Source organism: Thalassophryne amazonica, chromosome 3, assembly GCF_902500255.1.
Source record: "Thalassophryne amazonica chromosome 3, fThaAma1.1, whole genome shotgun sequence".
In the NCBI taxonomy this organism is placed as follows: Eukaryota; Metazoa; Chordata; class Actinopteri; order Batrachoidiformes; family Batrachoididae; genus Thalassophryne; species Thalassophryne amazonica.
This window is the reverse complement of record NC_047105.1, coordinates 68,585,856-68,601,738: the sequence shown is the minus strand read 5'-3', so window position 1 is coordinate 68,601,738 and position 15,883 is coordinate 68,585,856. Positions and strand designations below refer to the sequence as shown.

General features: G+C 38.3%; 1 protein-coding gene across 1 annotated transcript in view; it reads right to left on the bottom strand.

Annotated features, from left to right (window-relative positions):
• Nucleotides 1-5,080: 5,080 nt before the first annotated feature.
• col7a1 (collagen, type VII, alpha 1) overlaps nucleotides 5,081-15,883 on the bottom strand; it is a 224,309-nt gene continuing 213,506 nt past the window's right edge. Inside the window, 5 exon segments of the mRNA XM_034166636.1 lie at nucleotides 5,081-5,316; nucleotides 5,389-5,571; nucleotides 6,715-6,882; nucleotides 13,420-13,545; nucleotides 13,869-13,949. Of these exon segments, the coding sequence (XP_034022527.1) occupies nucleotides 5,291-5,316; nucleotides 5,389-5,571; nucleotides 6,715-6,882; nucleotides 13,420-13,545; nucleotides 13,869-13,949 (584 nt within the window). The 3' untranslated portion in view covers nucleotides 5,081-5,290.

The following is a 15,883-nucleotide window of genomic DNA, read 5'->3' as shown; positions in this document are numbered from 1 at the left end:
ATTAACTTAATTTCAAAGAACTTAATTCATTAAAAATGCCTGAATGAATTAAGTTCTTTGAAATTAACTTAATAAGTTAGATCTAAGATATTAACTTAATTCCAAAGAACTTAATTCATTCAAAATGCCTGAATGAATTAAGTTCTTTGAAATTAACTTAATAAGTTAGATCTAAGATATTAACTTAATTCCAAAGAACTTAATTCATTCAGGTGTAACCAACTGAAACAATTCATTTAAGTTGGTTCAACTATTGTCTTTTTTTCAGTGTATGTTAGCTCTATTCACTTTCAAATTCTGGCTTAAATTGGTATGCTCCTTGAGTGTTTTGTATGACAACCTGACGTATGGTTCTGGCTGGCCATTATTGTGGGTTCCAATTGCACTCGGAGGTCAGAATTTCCCATTTTTCAGAAGGACGTTTAAACTGGAATCCCCTCTAAAGTCATAATTCAAACTCTTTTGAACACTACATACCACAAAGTTCACAAACAAAGATGGCTGCTCTGAGCACCAATAATAGTGAAAGCTGTAGTTTAATGTTTGTTTGTTTGATGTTTGTTTGTTTTTTGTAGCCCTTCTGTCTTTTTGTTTCCAATTTAATAAGTCATACAAATAGTACTGTCCACCTGCTGTCTCTGAACATATTGCTACAGTGTTTTATGCATGACATGCTGCACAATGTGTTATTTATCAACTGGTGCTGCTAATACTGGCTAACAATAACAGCTGCTTTACATGGACAGCAAAGTTCTAACATTAACCTGATTAAGAAAACAATCTAAATAAGACAGTGCCCTGGAAACAGCATTTTCTGATTACCTTAACCCAAATAACATCATAATCAGAATAAGCAATAATCTGATTTAGATATGTGGAGTATTTTGATCTTAATCTGTTTACTTTGTGTTTTAGACATGTAAATACTTCAATCAGACTATGACATCCTACTGTAGTTTTAACAGCATTTTGAAACACTTAAAGCACTGGTATGGAAGTAAATCTGTGCCATCAGATTTTGAATTTGAATTTTTAGGGTTGAACTTTTTATTACTTTTACTTTTACTTTTACTTTTACTAAGGTTGAATTTGTTTAGCATCAATATCTTGAGCCTCAAAAACTTCAACTTAAAAAAATTTCAACCTAAAAAAAAAATTCAGCCCCCCCCCCCCCCAAAAATCAACCTCAAAAAATTAAACCTAAAAAAAAAAAAAAAAATCAACCTAAAAAATATTTAACCTCAAAAAAAATAGAAAAGCAGGGAGAAGAAATCGATCCTTGTCTCATTCATCCAACAATTATGGAAGTAAATCTGTGACGTTGGATGATTGAGACAGGGATCGAATGCTTCTCCCTGCTTTTCTATTTTTTTAGGTTTAATTTTTTTAGGTAATTTTTTAAAGGTTGAATTGTTTTTTAGGTTGATTTTTTTTTTTTTTTGGTTGATGTTTTTGAGGCTGAATATTTTGATGCTAAACAAATTCAACCTTAGAAATTCAACTTCAAACTCTGATTTTGATGATAAAAAAAATTCAACCTTAAAAATTAAAATTCAAACTCTGATGGCACAGATTTACTTCCATACACTGGGGATATAATGTGGCTGTGAGTAAGTGTCTAAGAAAATCGAAATGTGCATGGAATATTGTATACACAGCTTCTGTAAACACTGTCATCTAAACATGGCCTCATTTAGAATAAGGTAAGTAATCAGATAATTGCTGTCCACTGTCAGCTGACTGGCGACAACACGGATTTTGCTGCAGAGTTTTTAAATATTTATTACTGCTCACAGTAATAGAGAATTTGCCATGAAGACGTCATGGATTTATGAAGATAAGCATGGACATTATTTTATAAATGTGTACAGAGGCATGCACATGGCTTATGGCCATACGTCAGAAACCACAGCTGAGCCACTTCAATATTTGAAGCTATGTGTGACATTTGGTTCAAAGTAGTACACACAGTAATAGGATCAGTAAATACAGAGTGGGCAAACTACTGAAACATAAACCGGAGTTAGAACCAAAGTTTTTCTCAAGGCTCTCAAGGATGATTTTGCATTGATTAGGTTTTGTTCTTAAAGGTGGTATTCAGGTGTGGTTCAACAACTGGCAGAATAAACCCAGATTTTTTCCCACTACAGAAGCAGCTTCAAAGTGAGTCAAAGTAAGATGAACGACAGCGGGGTGTCGACTTTATCAGAGGTCGAACTCCATTCATCTTCTTTCACACCGATGTTGCATTTTTCTTGTGAATGACAATCTAATTCACTCTGAGAAGAAAGTTTACATGAGGACTGAAAATGGTTGTGGTTCCTCTTGTAGTTTCTGCACTCCACCACATGCATGTGTGAAACACCTGCTACAAAGTTACACCAACTCTAGCCAAAGCAAAATGTCACTGTGGAAAGATGCCACTGTGGGACACCATGCCCCTGATAGCCGAACGTTTCTACTCATGTGACTCAATCACTTGGAGCTAAAAAAAAAAAAAAAAAAAAAAAAATGCTTGAAAAGCTTTGAGAAATGTTGGACTATGTAATACATAAACATGGGGGGTGGTGCTGTAGCACATAGTTTAGGTGGCTCACTTGTCTCATTGTCTTCTGTTTGTTTGTCAAACATATCTCAGAAAGAAGACAACCCATTTCATTGAAATTTGGTTTAGAGATAGACTTTGGGTCAAGGAAAAGGTTTACTGAATTTTGGTGCAGATCTGGATGAAGGAACAGATCTTACTTTTGGTTACTGATTTAAGTCATTTATAAGTAATAAAAAATTAATAGTAAGGTTTGCTGTCTATGCTGGCTGTGGTTTAGTTAATGGACTAAATGCAAGACTATTGCCTTGTTGTTGTACCATGACATCTCGAAAACCTAATACAGTAAATCCAAAATGTTTGTTGTGCGACATCTTAAAAGAAAACCTAACATTCTTGTTTCCATAATATCATTAAAGAAAACCCAAAATTCTTGCTCCATGATATCATCATCCAATCCTAATATTTTCTCTTTTGACATCATAAATGCAAACCTAATACAGTATTGTAACTTGATGACATCATAAATGAAACTCATCATCATAAAAAACCCACAATAAAATTCAACACTCTGGCCCCATGACGTCATAAAGGAAAAACCTAATATTCTAGGAAAAGACATCAAAATTAAATAATGATAATCACGTTCAAAAGTCAATGATTAGTATGAAAGATGAGGATGAGAAATAAGAAGGTTTAAATGCTCAAGATCAAAGGTCAGACTCAGCCGCAAATGTTCATGACTTAAGTTAAATTAAATAATACTGTAGAGACTTGGTGGAGGGCCTTCTAGTTTCTGTATATGATCATTACTGCTTACTATACAGATTAGTATTTTCAGATTAGTATTGAAAAGAAATAGAAAAAATTTACAAGAAGTTACATCAATTCCAGTAATAAATATTTATGTTTGACATGTGTTGTGCTTATAAGTCTCAGTTTGATATTACACATATCTACTAAGGATTCTGTATGTGGAATTACTGTCATATATTGTTCTTTTAAGTTCCCAATTTATATAAGTTACACATTGTACAAATTTACTAAGGATCTTATATCTGGTTTGACTGTCACATCACTTACAAGTTCCAGATAGAACAGTTACAAACTTTATAAATTTATGTATATCTTTTCCATATGGGTAGGAGACATTCACTCAAATGGCTACAGTAGGGTGCCACTCAAAAATAAAGTTTCTAATTTTTATTGCTGCCCCCCAGAATTGTTCATAATGTGAAAAGATAAAAGCTGACAAAATTTGGATGTATTATCATAATATTTACTGGTAGCTCAAGAGCATCAAAGTTTTGAAATTTTAGGAAAAAACTGGATTTGATAAATAACCGTTGTTTTAACATTACACTTTAGAAATGTCATGATTGGGGTTTGTACGAAGTGTCTTTTTGTTTATTTTGTTTCTGCCTAGTTTCTGTTACTGTCATGTTTGCTTGGAGTTTTGGTGGAGGGACTTTTCTTGTCTGCTGTCTACTGCTTGGTGATGGGCATTTCCTCTCTCCTGCATGACACACCCCTTTCCAGATCTTTCCACACACACATGTCCTGCATTTCCTGCTAATCACTACCTCTATTTAAGCCACACCTGTCACCTTACCTAGTTGTGAGATTGAGCCTTGAGCCACTTTTTGAGCACTTTTTCCCCTTTTGAGCATTTTGTCCTGTTTTTACCTACCTGTGTTTTTTGACCTGCCTGCCTGTTTTTTGACATCATCTTTGCCTAGTGCTTCAGATCCTGTTGTTTATCTTAGCCTGCCTACCTGTGTACTGAAACCTTCCTGAACTTTTATTAAACCCTGTTTTACTGACATCTGAATCCAGCATTTGTGTCTAGCCACGCCGTTCCAGTAAGGCTGACAACAAATACTTAAAATGAAAACTAGCAGCTGCTAGCAGTTACTTCAGAACTTAGTAAGTGCTTTTTGAATGAAAACAGATTATCACAAAAAATGACTGAAAATGTCGCAATGCACTGTCCAGAGAATGACTTTCCTGCAGCTTTAGCAATAACCTCATTTGTCCTCTTGTAGCTGTCCAGCTCACGCAGTAGCTGCAGGTCATTTTGTGGAGCAGATGATGCACAGACTTGGAGTGAAACACAAACTATACCCTCAAAAATGAGCAGTGACTTAGCCAAAAGTATGGACTGAAGAGTTTTTGTATTTACTGTAACATGTTTAAAGTATTTTGCACACTGTCTGTATGCAAACATGAATATCTGAGATAATGTAGAACATTTATGGGATAAATTCATCCAAATACCACAATTTTGTGTCACTGTCAACCCTTGGAGCCCAAGTATGGTGAAAAAAAGGAGGGCAATAAAAACTTTGATGTGCTAGTGTTAAAAAAAACAAAAAAAACAGTTATAAAGGATTTGTTACACCAGTGCACAAAAAGTTACCTAGCTTCTTTGGTTCAAGTATTTTTCATTTTAAAAAAGCCTTTTCTCTCTCTCTCTCTCTCTCTCTCTCTCTCTCTCTCTCTCTCTCTCTCTCTCTCTCTCTCTCTCTCTCTCTCTTTTTGCTATTTATTTGTGAAAATACTTAAATAATTTGGAAAAGCAAGAAGTCACAACATCCTCTGGTATTCTTTCTCAAACGAGAGTAAATATTTGTTTGGGTTTAAAGAAACAATAAATAAACAACAATAAAAAGTGATTGTGGACTTGTGTGACAAAACAGTCTCTAGAAGCAAGATTTTCAGTGATCGAGGAGACGATGGCCACCATCACCGCGCTCTCTTGAAGGGAGTACCTGCATGATGGATCAGGTGTTATTTCACATGATTTCCCTGGCAAGTGGCAGCGTGTGTGTGTTTGTGTGTACCTTCAGACTCCCCAAGACAGACCTCCTCACACTGTTCCAGGTGAAGGAAGCGGTTGTCGTTTCCTTGGCAGCCGCTGTAGATGAAGGGCCTGCAGGCGTGAGCCTGGCTGTTAAAGTACCAGCGCAGCGTGTACCGTCCACAGCTGCCCTCCTCCATGGGCAGCAGGCACAGCTCTGCAGGAGCTGCACAACACCAACACATGTGAACACTGAGCAATGATGCACACAATGAGAAAAGTGACAAGAAAAAAAAAACCTGACAAATCACAACAATTTCAATAATTGCTGTAAGAGGCATGCAGATGTTTTCTTATGTTTTCTTTTGTTGTACACGCCTCCAAATGTTACTGCATACCTTTTTGTGCCATGTGCGCTACTGTCTGTGAATGCAATCCTACACACTTATTTTTGCATGTTAACCACTTACAAGTCAAGTCATCGTTGTGATGAATTTTGTGACACAGACAACTCATAAACTGGAATAATAAATTTAACTCCACGAAGGAGGTCAGGATTTCTCGCACGTCTGTTCAGATGGCTGATTTGTTCATTTGTCTTAATCATAAACTAACAAACTGATTTGCGCAGATCATTGTGTAACATGGCCTGGAATACAGAACAGTAAATTATGGCACAAAAAGGGGAAAGGTTTAGGGATTTTTAAAATTATTATTTAGCAAAATAGGAGTGCTACATAGACCCATTTTTATTTAAACAGCACACCATGCACACACATATAAATAGTTCTGGACTGTCCAGGGGTGATGGGTGCGCACAGTACCAGTCAAAAGTTGGACACACTTCCCCAGTTAAATGGGAAAGTGTGTCCAAACTTTTGAGTGGTACTGTAGGTATGCTTAGACTTTGTTTTTAAACAAAACACCAAAAAGTTTTTTTTGCTTCGGTGCATCTTGAACCAGATGGTTACAGCAACTGTTCATTTTTATGCTTAAAGTTACTATGAATTTATTTTTTTCTTCCATCCTAAAATGTGTCACTAATTTCACATTTTGGGGTGTAAACAAAACTTCCCTACTCACCTCTCCTCCTCAATCCTCCATCCTCCACATCAAGCACAAAGAATGGTAGTTGGAGCCTTTTAACAGGTCTAATGACCTGTCCAACAGGAAACAGTCTATTTCAGCCATCACCTTCTTTAACGTACAGCAAACATGGCAAGCTGTTGAAATTTTCCCAGAAGAATTCAAACAAAAGTACAGGAGCTCAGAAGTGAAACCTCATGTTTTGGCAAGATGGGACCAAACAGCAGGCAGGCAGAATGAATCGTTAATGAATCCTAAAACAGCAGCACAAGAACTGGTTTACCTTCACCTTTGACTCTCCTCTTCAACCTGACTGACTTGGACTTGACTGTTTTCACAGGTGCAGCACTGTCTGCGCTCTGACCATTAACTTTTGCTGCTCTTTCAGCATCAGCACTGGCTGATTTGTTTGGTTTGACAGTTTTCTCAGGTTCGTCTCTGACAGCCTCACCTGTCCACAGACAGACACACACACAACAGAGACACATTAAGTGCAAAAAGGAAAAAAAAAAAAAAACAAAACAAAAAATACAAATGTGACAATCTGGTAAATTAAGAAATTAAATTTCATAAAATTAGCTGAAATTTCATGTGCCATTTTCTGTTGTACTGGAATTAGATTTTAGCAAGTAAACCAGTTAATTCTTAAGAAGTTCATTTTTGACAATATACTCAAAAAACATGTTATTTAATTTACTTATAGAGTTACATCAAGTGGTTCCACTGACCTGTGTAAAGTAACTCCTAAAAAATACCACATTTTGTGGAGTATAAGCCATATTTTTTAACAAGTTAGAAAGGTCCTGCAACTTATAGTCTGGTGCGACTTAAATACTGGAAAAAAAAGAATCACAAATTTTCATTGCAGTTGAAATAGGAAACACAACATTAAAGTGCCGTTGTGGTTTTTTTTTTTGTTTGGTTTGTTTTGTTTTTGTTTGTTTGTTTAATAAATGACAAAGCTGAAAACATCCAAACAGGGCTCAATTACTTTCAGCACACATTTAAAACCGAGTCTGGTCACACTTTAAGCGTTTGTTGTACAATTGTGATGGTGTCACTGCTTTGTCTTTGATGATCATCGGACTCCAAAGATAAAATACAATTACCAATCATGCTCATTTGAAGCAAATAAATATGAATAAATGTCTTCATCAAACAGCAAAGTGTTCTGTCAATTGACACAAACAACTAAGTAAATGAACGCCTGTTCCCACGGGATGCTGCAGCAAACAGCAGAGAAACAAAACGGAAACAACAAGAGATAAATGCCACGGTGAGCTGGTTTAAACTGAACTTACCGTACATTTGCCTTACAGTTTGGGAAATGTTTCACACAGAAAAGTAATCCACAAGACGTTCACAAACAAAAGTCTGAGCTGGACTCAAAAAGTCCATGTGATAAAATTCCCAAACAGCAGACTTCACTAATCCAGACTGTTGTCGGATCACAAACGAGAGGTGTCCCGAACACTGAGGCTAATATATTAGCAGAGGCTATCTTCTTAAAGGGGAACTGGAGGTTGAAAAGCAGGAAGAAGAACAATAAGAAAAGGAAAGAAAAAACCTACTCTTTGTTTTAAAGAAATACAAGGTGCATGCAAAAATTATGTAACCTAATTTTATCCCATGGAAACAAATGAAGAGTAGGAGTTGTTGAGGTGTACGGAACCTTCTTGAGTATGTGTGAATTTTTGTCTTGTCCGCAGAGCACTTCAGAAACAAGTACCAAACCACAGAGTGCATAACATGATGGAACGACTTGAGGTGGGAACGTTTGACAGACGATTTGGGCATGTGGAGAGCTCATTCAGCCTTCCTGGCCAAACACCCCATTCCTGTAATTCGTTCAGGCCTCCTTCTATCCTGATATGGCTTTCTCTAATTTTTGGCTGTTCAAAATGACACTAAAAAGGACTCAGTTTGAGTCATATGAAGAATTCACGTGAAATGCAATGGATGAGCTGGACACCATTCCAAAAAAAAAGGACTTCCAGATTTGCTTCTGTAAATGGCAGAACCGCTGGGAGAACTGTATAAGAGAGAGCAGGGATCCTGAGGATCCTGCCTTGCAGACACCGAAAGCACGTGCCTGTGAGACAAATCCAGTGACTACCTACCCCTGCACCAGAGGCGGAAAGAATGTTGCTCCCGATTGGACTGTCAGCTGATGCTGTGCCAGCTGAGACAACATCATGTGAAACAAATCGAGGGCGCAATATCCATGGTAGACATCCCCAGAAGGAGGCCATCATCATCATCATCATCATCTGTTTGGCCAGAAAAGGCTTAATCAGGTGACCACGAGTGGCTGCAGGATTTCCAGTTGCATTTGCTTCTGCTCCGCTGTCAGCTGCTTCAGCATGAATTTTGCTGACACTCTGCATGCCCAAATCCTACACCAAAATCAAACCTGTGCTAATCCCAAATCCTCCACAAGTTCTTGTATGGTGACACATTGGTCATCCGTGACCAAAGTCTGTATTATGTCAAACACTTGGTCATTTCAACTTGTGGACGGGCTCAAGTCGGTCCATTATGAAAACTCATCGGAGGTACAGTACATGTCTGCACTCTTGGTTTGGTGCTTGCAACTGCTCTGTGGAGTAGAAAAATTCATGCATGCGCAAGAAGCTTCCCTACACCTCTCCACCAAATGACACCTCACATGCTGCATTTGTTACAGTGCGGTAAAATAAGATCAGATGCTTTGTGCATGTACCCTGTAATGTGTTTTAAGTGGAAGACCACACATTTAAATAAAAGGGGACTGTTTTTTCTGTTTGAAAGTCAAAGAAAGAAAGAAAGAAAGAAAGAAAATGTTCTTGTTCTGAAAAAAAGAGCTTTAATCTGGAAGACCAAATTTGAATAAAGAGGATGAAGAAGAAGAAAAAAGACAGAGAAAGAAAGTTCTGTGTTTTGAAGAAATTATGCTTCATAAAGATGGACTTTTATTTATTTTTTATATTTGGAAGAAACATTATTTGGATGTATTTGAAACTATAACTTTATCAAGAAGAAGAAAATTAACAGTGAATTTATCTTTTGTTACAAAGGTTTTTAACATTTAATTGCATTGTATACACACCTCACATATGATCATCGGCTTAAAGTGTGTATCACTAGTAAATAAAAAGTTGAATGATCTGACAATACTAAATAAATAAAGAATTATGAAAATATTGATGTATTACCTTTTTATTTTTGGTGCCATATGACCTGAGAAATTAAATCATTAAACATGGGGAATTTAACCTGATTTCACCTGCTGTTGATAAACGCTCAGAAACAGGAACCTCTCATAAAACTGGACTTTGATGACATCATATACGGTAATGCTGCTTTAAGAGCCTCTATTGAAAGGAATGGGAAAAACAGAATTTTTTTTACAGTGTAAAATCTGTTTTTTGTGGACTTTGATGGTGAATACATCAAAATGGTTAAAATGGCTACTTTACGAGGTTGCATTAAAACAGCTAGTGTTGCTTATTAGGTGGACAGATTTTCTAAAGATAATATTTTGAGGAGTAAAGCAAGAGGTTTTTTTGAGTGCCTCTGGGGAAGACTGCAGAAATGAATCCCAGCACAGTGTGAGAATGGTCTTCAAAACATGGATCTGACCATGGATTTTATTTTTTCCATTCGTATGGCCAAGAGAACAAAGCACATTTCCTCTCCCGACAGCGTGTTTGCAGTTTTTTGCCACAGTGTCACATCGCGCCATTCTAAGCTAAGCCAGCCAGTTTCACTGAGGAAGCCGCTTTTGTGATCACGGAGTCAAACAGAAAGGTGACGACGAGTGTATGCTGTCAACAGGATTGTCATGGTATGGACCAGCTCCCAGCCGTTTGAGCTATTGGCCAAGCTGAGCTAAACCACTGGCTAAGCTAAGTGCTCCCGGGAGACCTGGTGTCAGTGATACCAGCAAGTCTGGTCAAATCTGACTGAGGAAGGTAGCTTTTCTGTGGAAAAATGACAGCACCACACAGTGTAACTACGTGGATTCTCCATGACTCTGTGGGTGAACACAGCAGGAGTGAAATCAGAGATACCATTTTCAAGGAATGTAATCATTATTATTTAGTCTTACTGAGACAAATGTGATGTTGCTGCTGTTTTGTTTTTTGTCTGAAGGCACCACGGGTTACAAAAAGGGGCGGATTAAAGCCATATTAAAGCCATATTACATTTGGAGAAAAAACAACCCAGATTTACTGTGTGTTCTGGATTAAGTCATGAAGTGAACACAGGTGGAGTGACCTTCAGGTAGGTAATAATCAGCACTTGAGGTTATGTAACGTTTGTGACTAAAAATTATTCTGAATCTGTGTGAATTCTTCAGACACTGTATGGCTAATTTTGGTTAGGATATTATCTCACTGGGCTACGACAGTCTGTAAACAATTGTGAGGGAAATCATTTGATTTTGATGTTTGCTGGGTGGTGCACTTCCCTTGCTTCACTCACAGGGTTTTGCAAGCAACATGCCTGGATTTTAAACTGTTCAAAGTTGGTAAGGTGACAAGGGTCCTCCCAGTATGCTAGCAGAGCCGTTGCTGGTGTCGTGTGAACCCCTGAATGCACTCGCTGGAACTCCTAACGTGAAAGATTCATGACGGAATTGTGGGAGGGGTGGGCCACATGCACAACTTGCAGGGGTACACACAAAAATAGCAGAGATGCAGCCACTTCTGGAAGTGGGCGAGCTGCTGCCAGCATAGATGCAGTTGCAGTGGACATTGGGGCTCTTGTACAAGATTTCTGGACTTAAGCATTTAATGTTCTTTTTTTTTTAAATTGAGGAGCACAATAGGGCAGCACAGTGTCCTTTGAACCCCAGCGTGACATCGTGGGAATTGACCATTTCCGGGGACAGCCTCCCGTTGCACAATACTAAAACAGCATAACTTCACAAGGATAAATGGTGTACTACTGGAGTTTTTTCGGTTCCCAGTGGAGAAGGGAAGACGAGACAAATGGGGATGTCCTGTTGGTAAGTGTTAGCCTATGCAGCTAGCCAGAGTAGCTGCGGTCTCTCGCCTGCACAACCGCCTCGACACGTTTGAGCTCCGGCTCATAAACAAACCACAACACACGTCCACTTTCCACCACATCGTCACTTCTTCTTTGTTTGCTGTATAATTTGCCCAAAACCCCAGAGGGCTGTCCTTGGATGTAGGATTATTGTCATATGCATATTTAACCCCTTAGCGTCCACCCTCAAACGAGACTGCACTGACCAATTATACAGGAGCAAAGTGCACAGCGCTGTGTCGATTTTAAACTATTTTAATCTGGAGCTCGCTCTCTCTCTCTCTGTCTCTCTCTCTCTCTGAGGATGTGCCCCAGACTTGTTTGATGTGCTCACTGTGAGGATGAAGCACAATCAGTGAGGAAATATGATGACATGCTTTCATTCAACGGTACACTCTGCTCTAATCCAGCTCTTCCACAGTGCACATATGTGTCTTTAATCTGGGAAAATATTTCTGTTCAATGCTATGCCATGGAAATGTGACAATATCTGTCCATCAGAGCCAAAACGCAGGAGGACAGAGGTCTCACTGCTGTGAGACCCTGACTGATAAAAAAACAAGGGAACAGCCAAAGGGACAAAATATTTTATCGCAAGATAAGTCAAATCAAAGGACGCACACTGCCAAAACGCTGCTGGACATGTCTGCATCACAGAGAAGAGGCTGGTCCAGTGTGTGGACGAGCACCGCACATGGATCTCAGAGCCAAGGACAAAAAGATCATATACACAGAATATTATATACTGGAAGAAGAGAGGACAGTAGATCCAGCAGGGACATCATTCTGCAAGTTGGTAAGTATGATGTATACACTTTTGTTCCAGTTCCACCCCCCACCCCCCACCCCCGTGGAGCTACTAGGCTTTATTATTGTTATTTAACGGGAGATGATGGTCTAGTGCAGTGGTCTCCAAACTATTCCAGAAAGGGACGAGAGGGTGCAGGTTTTCTTTGCAGCCACTGACTCCAGCACCCTCTCAGCCCTTTCTGGAATAGTTTGGAGACCACTGGTCTAGTGATTAAGTGTTCGGCTTCAGACCAGAGGATCTTCGGTTCAAAACCCAGCCATACTGGAAAATCACTAAGGGCCCTTGGGCAAGGTCCTTAATCCCCTAGTTGCTCCTGGTGTGTAGTGAGCACCTTGCATGGCAGCACCCTGACATCGATGTGTGAGTGTGTTTGTGTGAATGGGTAAATGCGAGGCACCACTGTAAAGTGCTTTGAGCATCTGATGCAGATGGAAATGCGCTATATAAATGCAGTCCATTTACCATTACCATTAATTTATTATTATTAATTTTTTAAAATATTTATTTTATTTTGTCATTACTGGGTACAGTCGGGGGAATTTCCACAGTCTATTCACATGGATAATAGCAGGATAATAAGAGCCAAACAGTTTGTGTGCAAACATGTCGTTATTTCAGCTGTGAGTGGCCACTTGAGTGAGATACCAACTACGAAATTGTCGCTCAGTTGCATGTTTGGTCACTAATTTGCATCTCCAACTGCTCTCCAGCAGTCGTGCACAGTGACATAGGACCCTTAAAATCCCAGGAGGCCAGTAGTTGACGAAATTCTCAAACTACACAATCAGTCTTGCATCAACAAAGTCATTGAAATCACTTTTGTTCTTCATTCTGATACTTGGTCCAAACTTCAAACTATCCTCTTGGTCATGTCTGAATGCATTGGATTGGCTGCTTGGGTAATTACTTTAATCAACAGTTTACATATGTTTTACCTAATGAAATGAACAATGCATTATTGTGTTTGTGTGTTAACCAATAACATTTTGAGAAACATATTTAACAAATTAAACATATTATGTTCATTTGCCAAACATTCATGTGACTTTTTTGGCTGTGGCACTGCTCTGTGTTATTGAAGTGCAGAGTTGTTTTCAGATGTGACTTTGGCACAGGGTGAGGAGGATCAGTGGATCATGATACCATCAGTCTGGTTAGCAGAGGGAACATAGAACAGCAAGTTGTCAAAGGGTTCATCGTAGGCCTCGATGGAGTAGATGTGTTCATAGTCTGGGTCGTTGGTGTTCATAACCACATGCACCTCACGACCTGACAAGAGCAGGACAACATGGGTTTCTCTGTATTAGCTCATCACAACCAGTTTCCACAGACAGAAGATACAAATACTGCAAAATTACTCCCTATTATTGTGTCTCCATATAATCACAGATATCACACAAACAAACAAACAAAAAAAGAGAGCAAGACAGAGACAGAGAGAGATGGAGTCCACCGTTTTCTTGACAAGAAAACCACCAGTGCTCAGAGGCTCCGGTTGCACCACTAACTTAAAAATGTTTGTTAGATTTGGACACAAACACAGACAGACACATGGAAGTAGACAGGTAGACAGACACACTCACCCTCCTTACCCTTCAGGTCAACTTGTTGCTCTGGTGCAGGCCAAGCCCTGACTGAGCTGTCAAGGTTTTGTCGAGCTTCTGGGGTTAAACCTGAGAGGACCAGATAGGACACGGAGGAGCAACAAGGAACACCGAGGGAGTAGAGATAGGATTCAGAGCAAGAGAGGCCAGGTATGTCATCCACAGGAGGGAGTCCAATGATAAAGGACAGAACATTCTGATAGTAAAACATCTAGACACATGAAACTTCCAAAGACTAAAACCCCCAAAACACCACAAACAATATCCCACCATTGCAACATACGCAGGACACACAGCAAGAGGTTTCTGAAGCCATTAGTATTATTGTTAACTGATAGAAACACTGGAACCACAACACCCATGCAACCATGAAGATGGTGACTCCATGTCTTCATTTTAGTGAAGAAAAGTGAAAAGTGAAAGTGAAAGCTTAAAAATGTGTCCATGGAGAACCAGCGACTCCAGTCAATGAGATGTTGAAAAACTGGATATAAATCTTAAAATCCTGAAGAGATGTCAATATTCTCTTATCTAATGCTAATTTGGCTAGAGTCTACAGACTTATACTTCATCAATACGAGTGCACTCCAAAAGTATTGGGGGGCCACTTGGTATTTCACACAATAAATCAGTCTTCTCAGTATGAAAATTTCAAAAATGATCTAACCTTAACCCTCAAACTCAAAACAAATCTCAACAACTTAATATAAATTAATGAAAAATATAAAAGCCAAGATGATGGGTTGCATAAGTAATGGAACACTTTGGTACAATGCCTGTAAATAATCAGTGTTTTTTTTTTTTTTTGCCAGTTTTCTTCAAACAAGTCAGGGGATGGATACATGAACATTTCCAAGTCAATGAATATGACTTGGATTTTATTTACATCAATTATGAAGAAATACAAACAGTATGACAGTTTTAGTATGACACTAAAACTGTATTGAGTAGACTGTTCTTCATGTATCCATCCCCTGACTTGTCTGAAGAAAAGTGCCAATATATAGTTATGTTATTCTTTGTATTTGAAAGTGCAATACAAATTAAATGGTTATTTAATTTCATTAAATCAGTCAAACCAACTGTTAAGGAACAATTATATGGCTCAGCATGAAAACACTTGAAAAAGTATCAGATAGTTTCACTTAAAACTATATTCAAGACACACAGTACTGCATTACTGAAATAAAGGTCCACAAGTTGTGATCAGATTACTACTATATATGTGCACACCAGGTTACAGTTCATCCACAAAGTATTCACTACGCTTCGCTTTTTCCACACTTAGTATGTCACATCCTTATTGTAAAATGGATGAAATTCATTTTTTTCCCTCAAAATTCTACACACAATACTCCATAATAACAATGTGATTTTTTTAAAAAGATTTTTGCAATTAAAAAAAAACAAAAGAAAGGAATCACATGTACATAAGTATTCACAGCATTTGCCATGAAGTTCAAAACTGAACTCAGGTGCATCCTGTTTCCACTGATCATCCTTGAGATGTTTCTACAGCTTAATTGGAGTCCACCTGGGGTAAATTCAACTGACTGGACATGATTTAGAAAGACACACACCTGTCATGTGAGAGCACAAACCAAGCATGAAGTCAAAGGAATTGTCAGTGTTACACTCCGTGGACAGAGCAAGAATTGTTTTTTTAAGTCAGAAAAACATTTGAACGTTACAACACACTCTACAACAGCAGAAGCAGGCTTAACCAATCAATCACTGATTAGCATATTCACATGCAGTCAAAATAAACTAGAAAAATCAGTGTTTTCAAACACAACTTAAAGTGCACTTTTCATTACAGTAAAGGGAATTAATACATTGTAAACAAAAATAATGACCATCTACAGGCATATTATTCTCATTTCTTGTCACCTGCAAGACAAAACTAATCAATCACAGATAGCTGATCCCTGTATCACTTTTAACAGCATTTGGAAAACTGGACCACATACTATAACAATGAGATATTACATTTTTTTAGAACA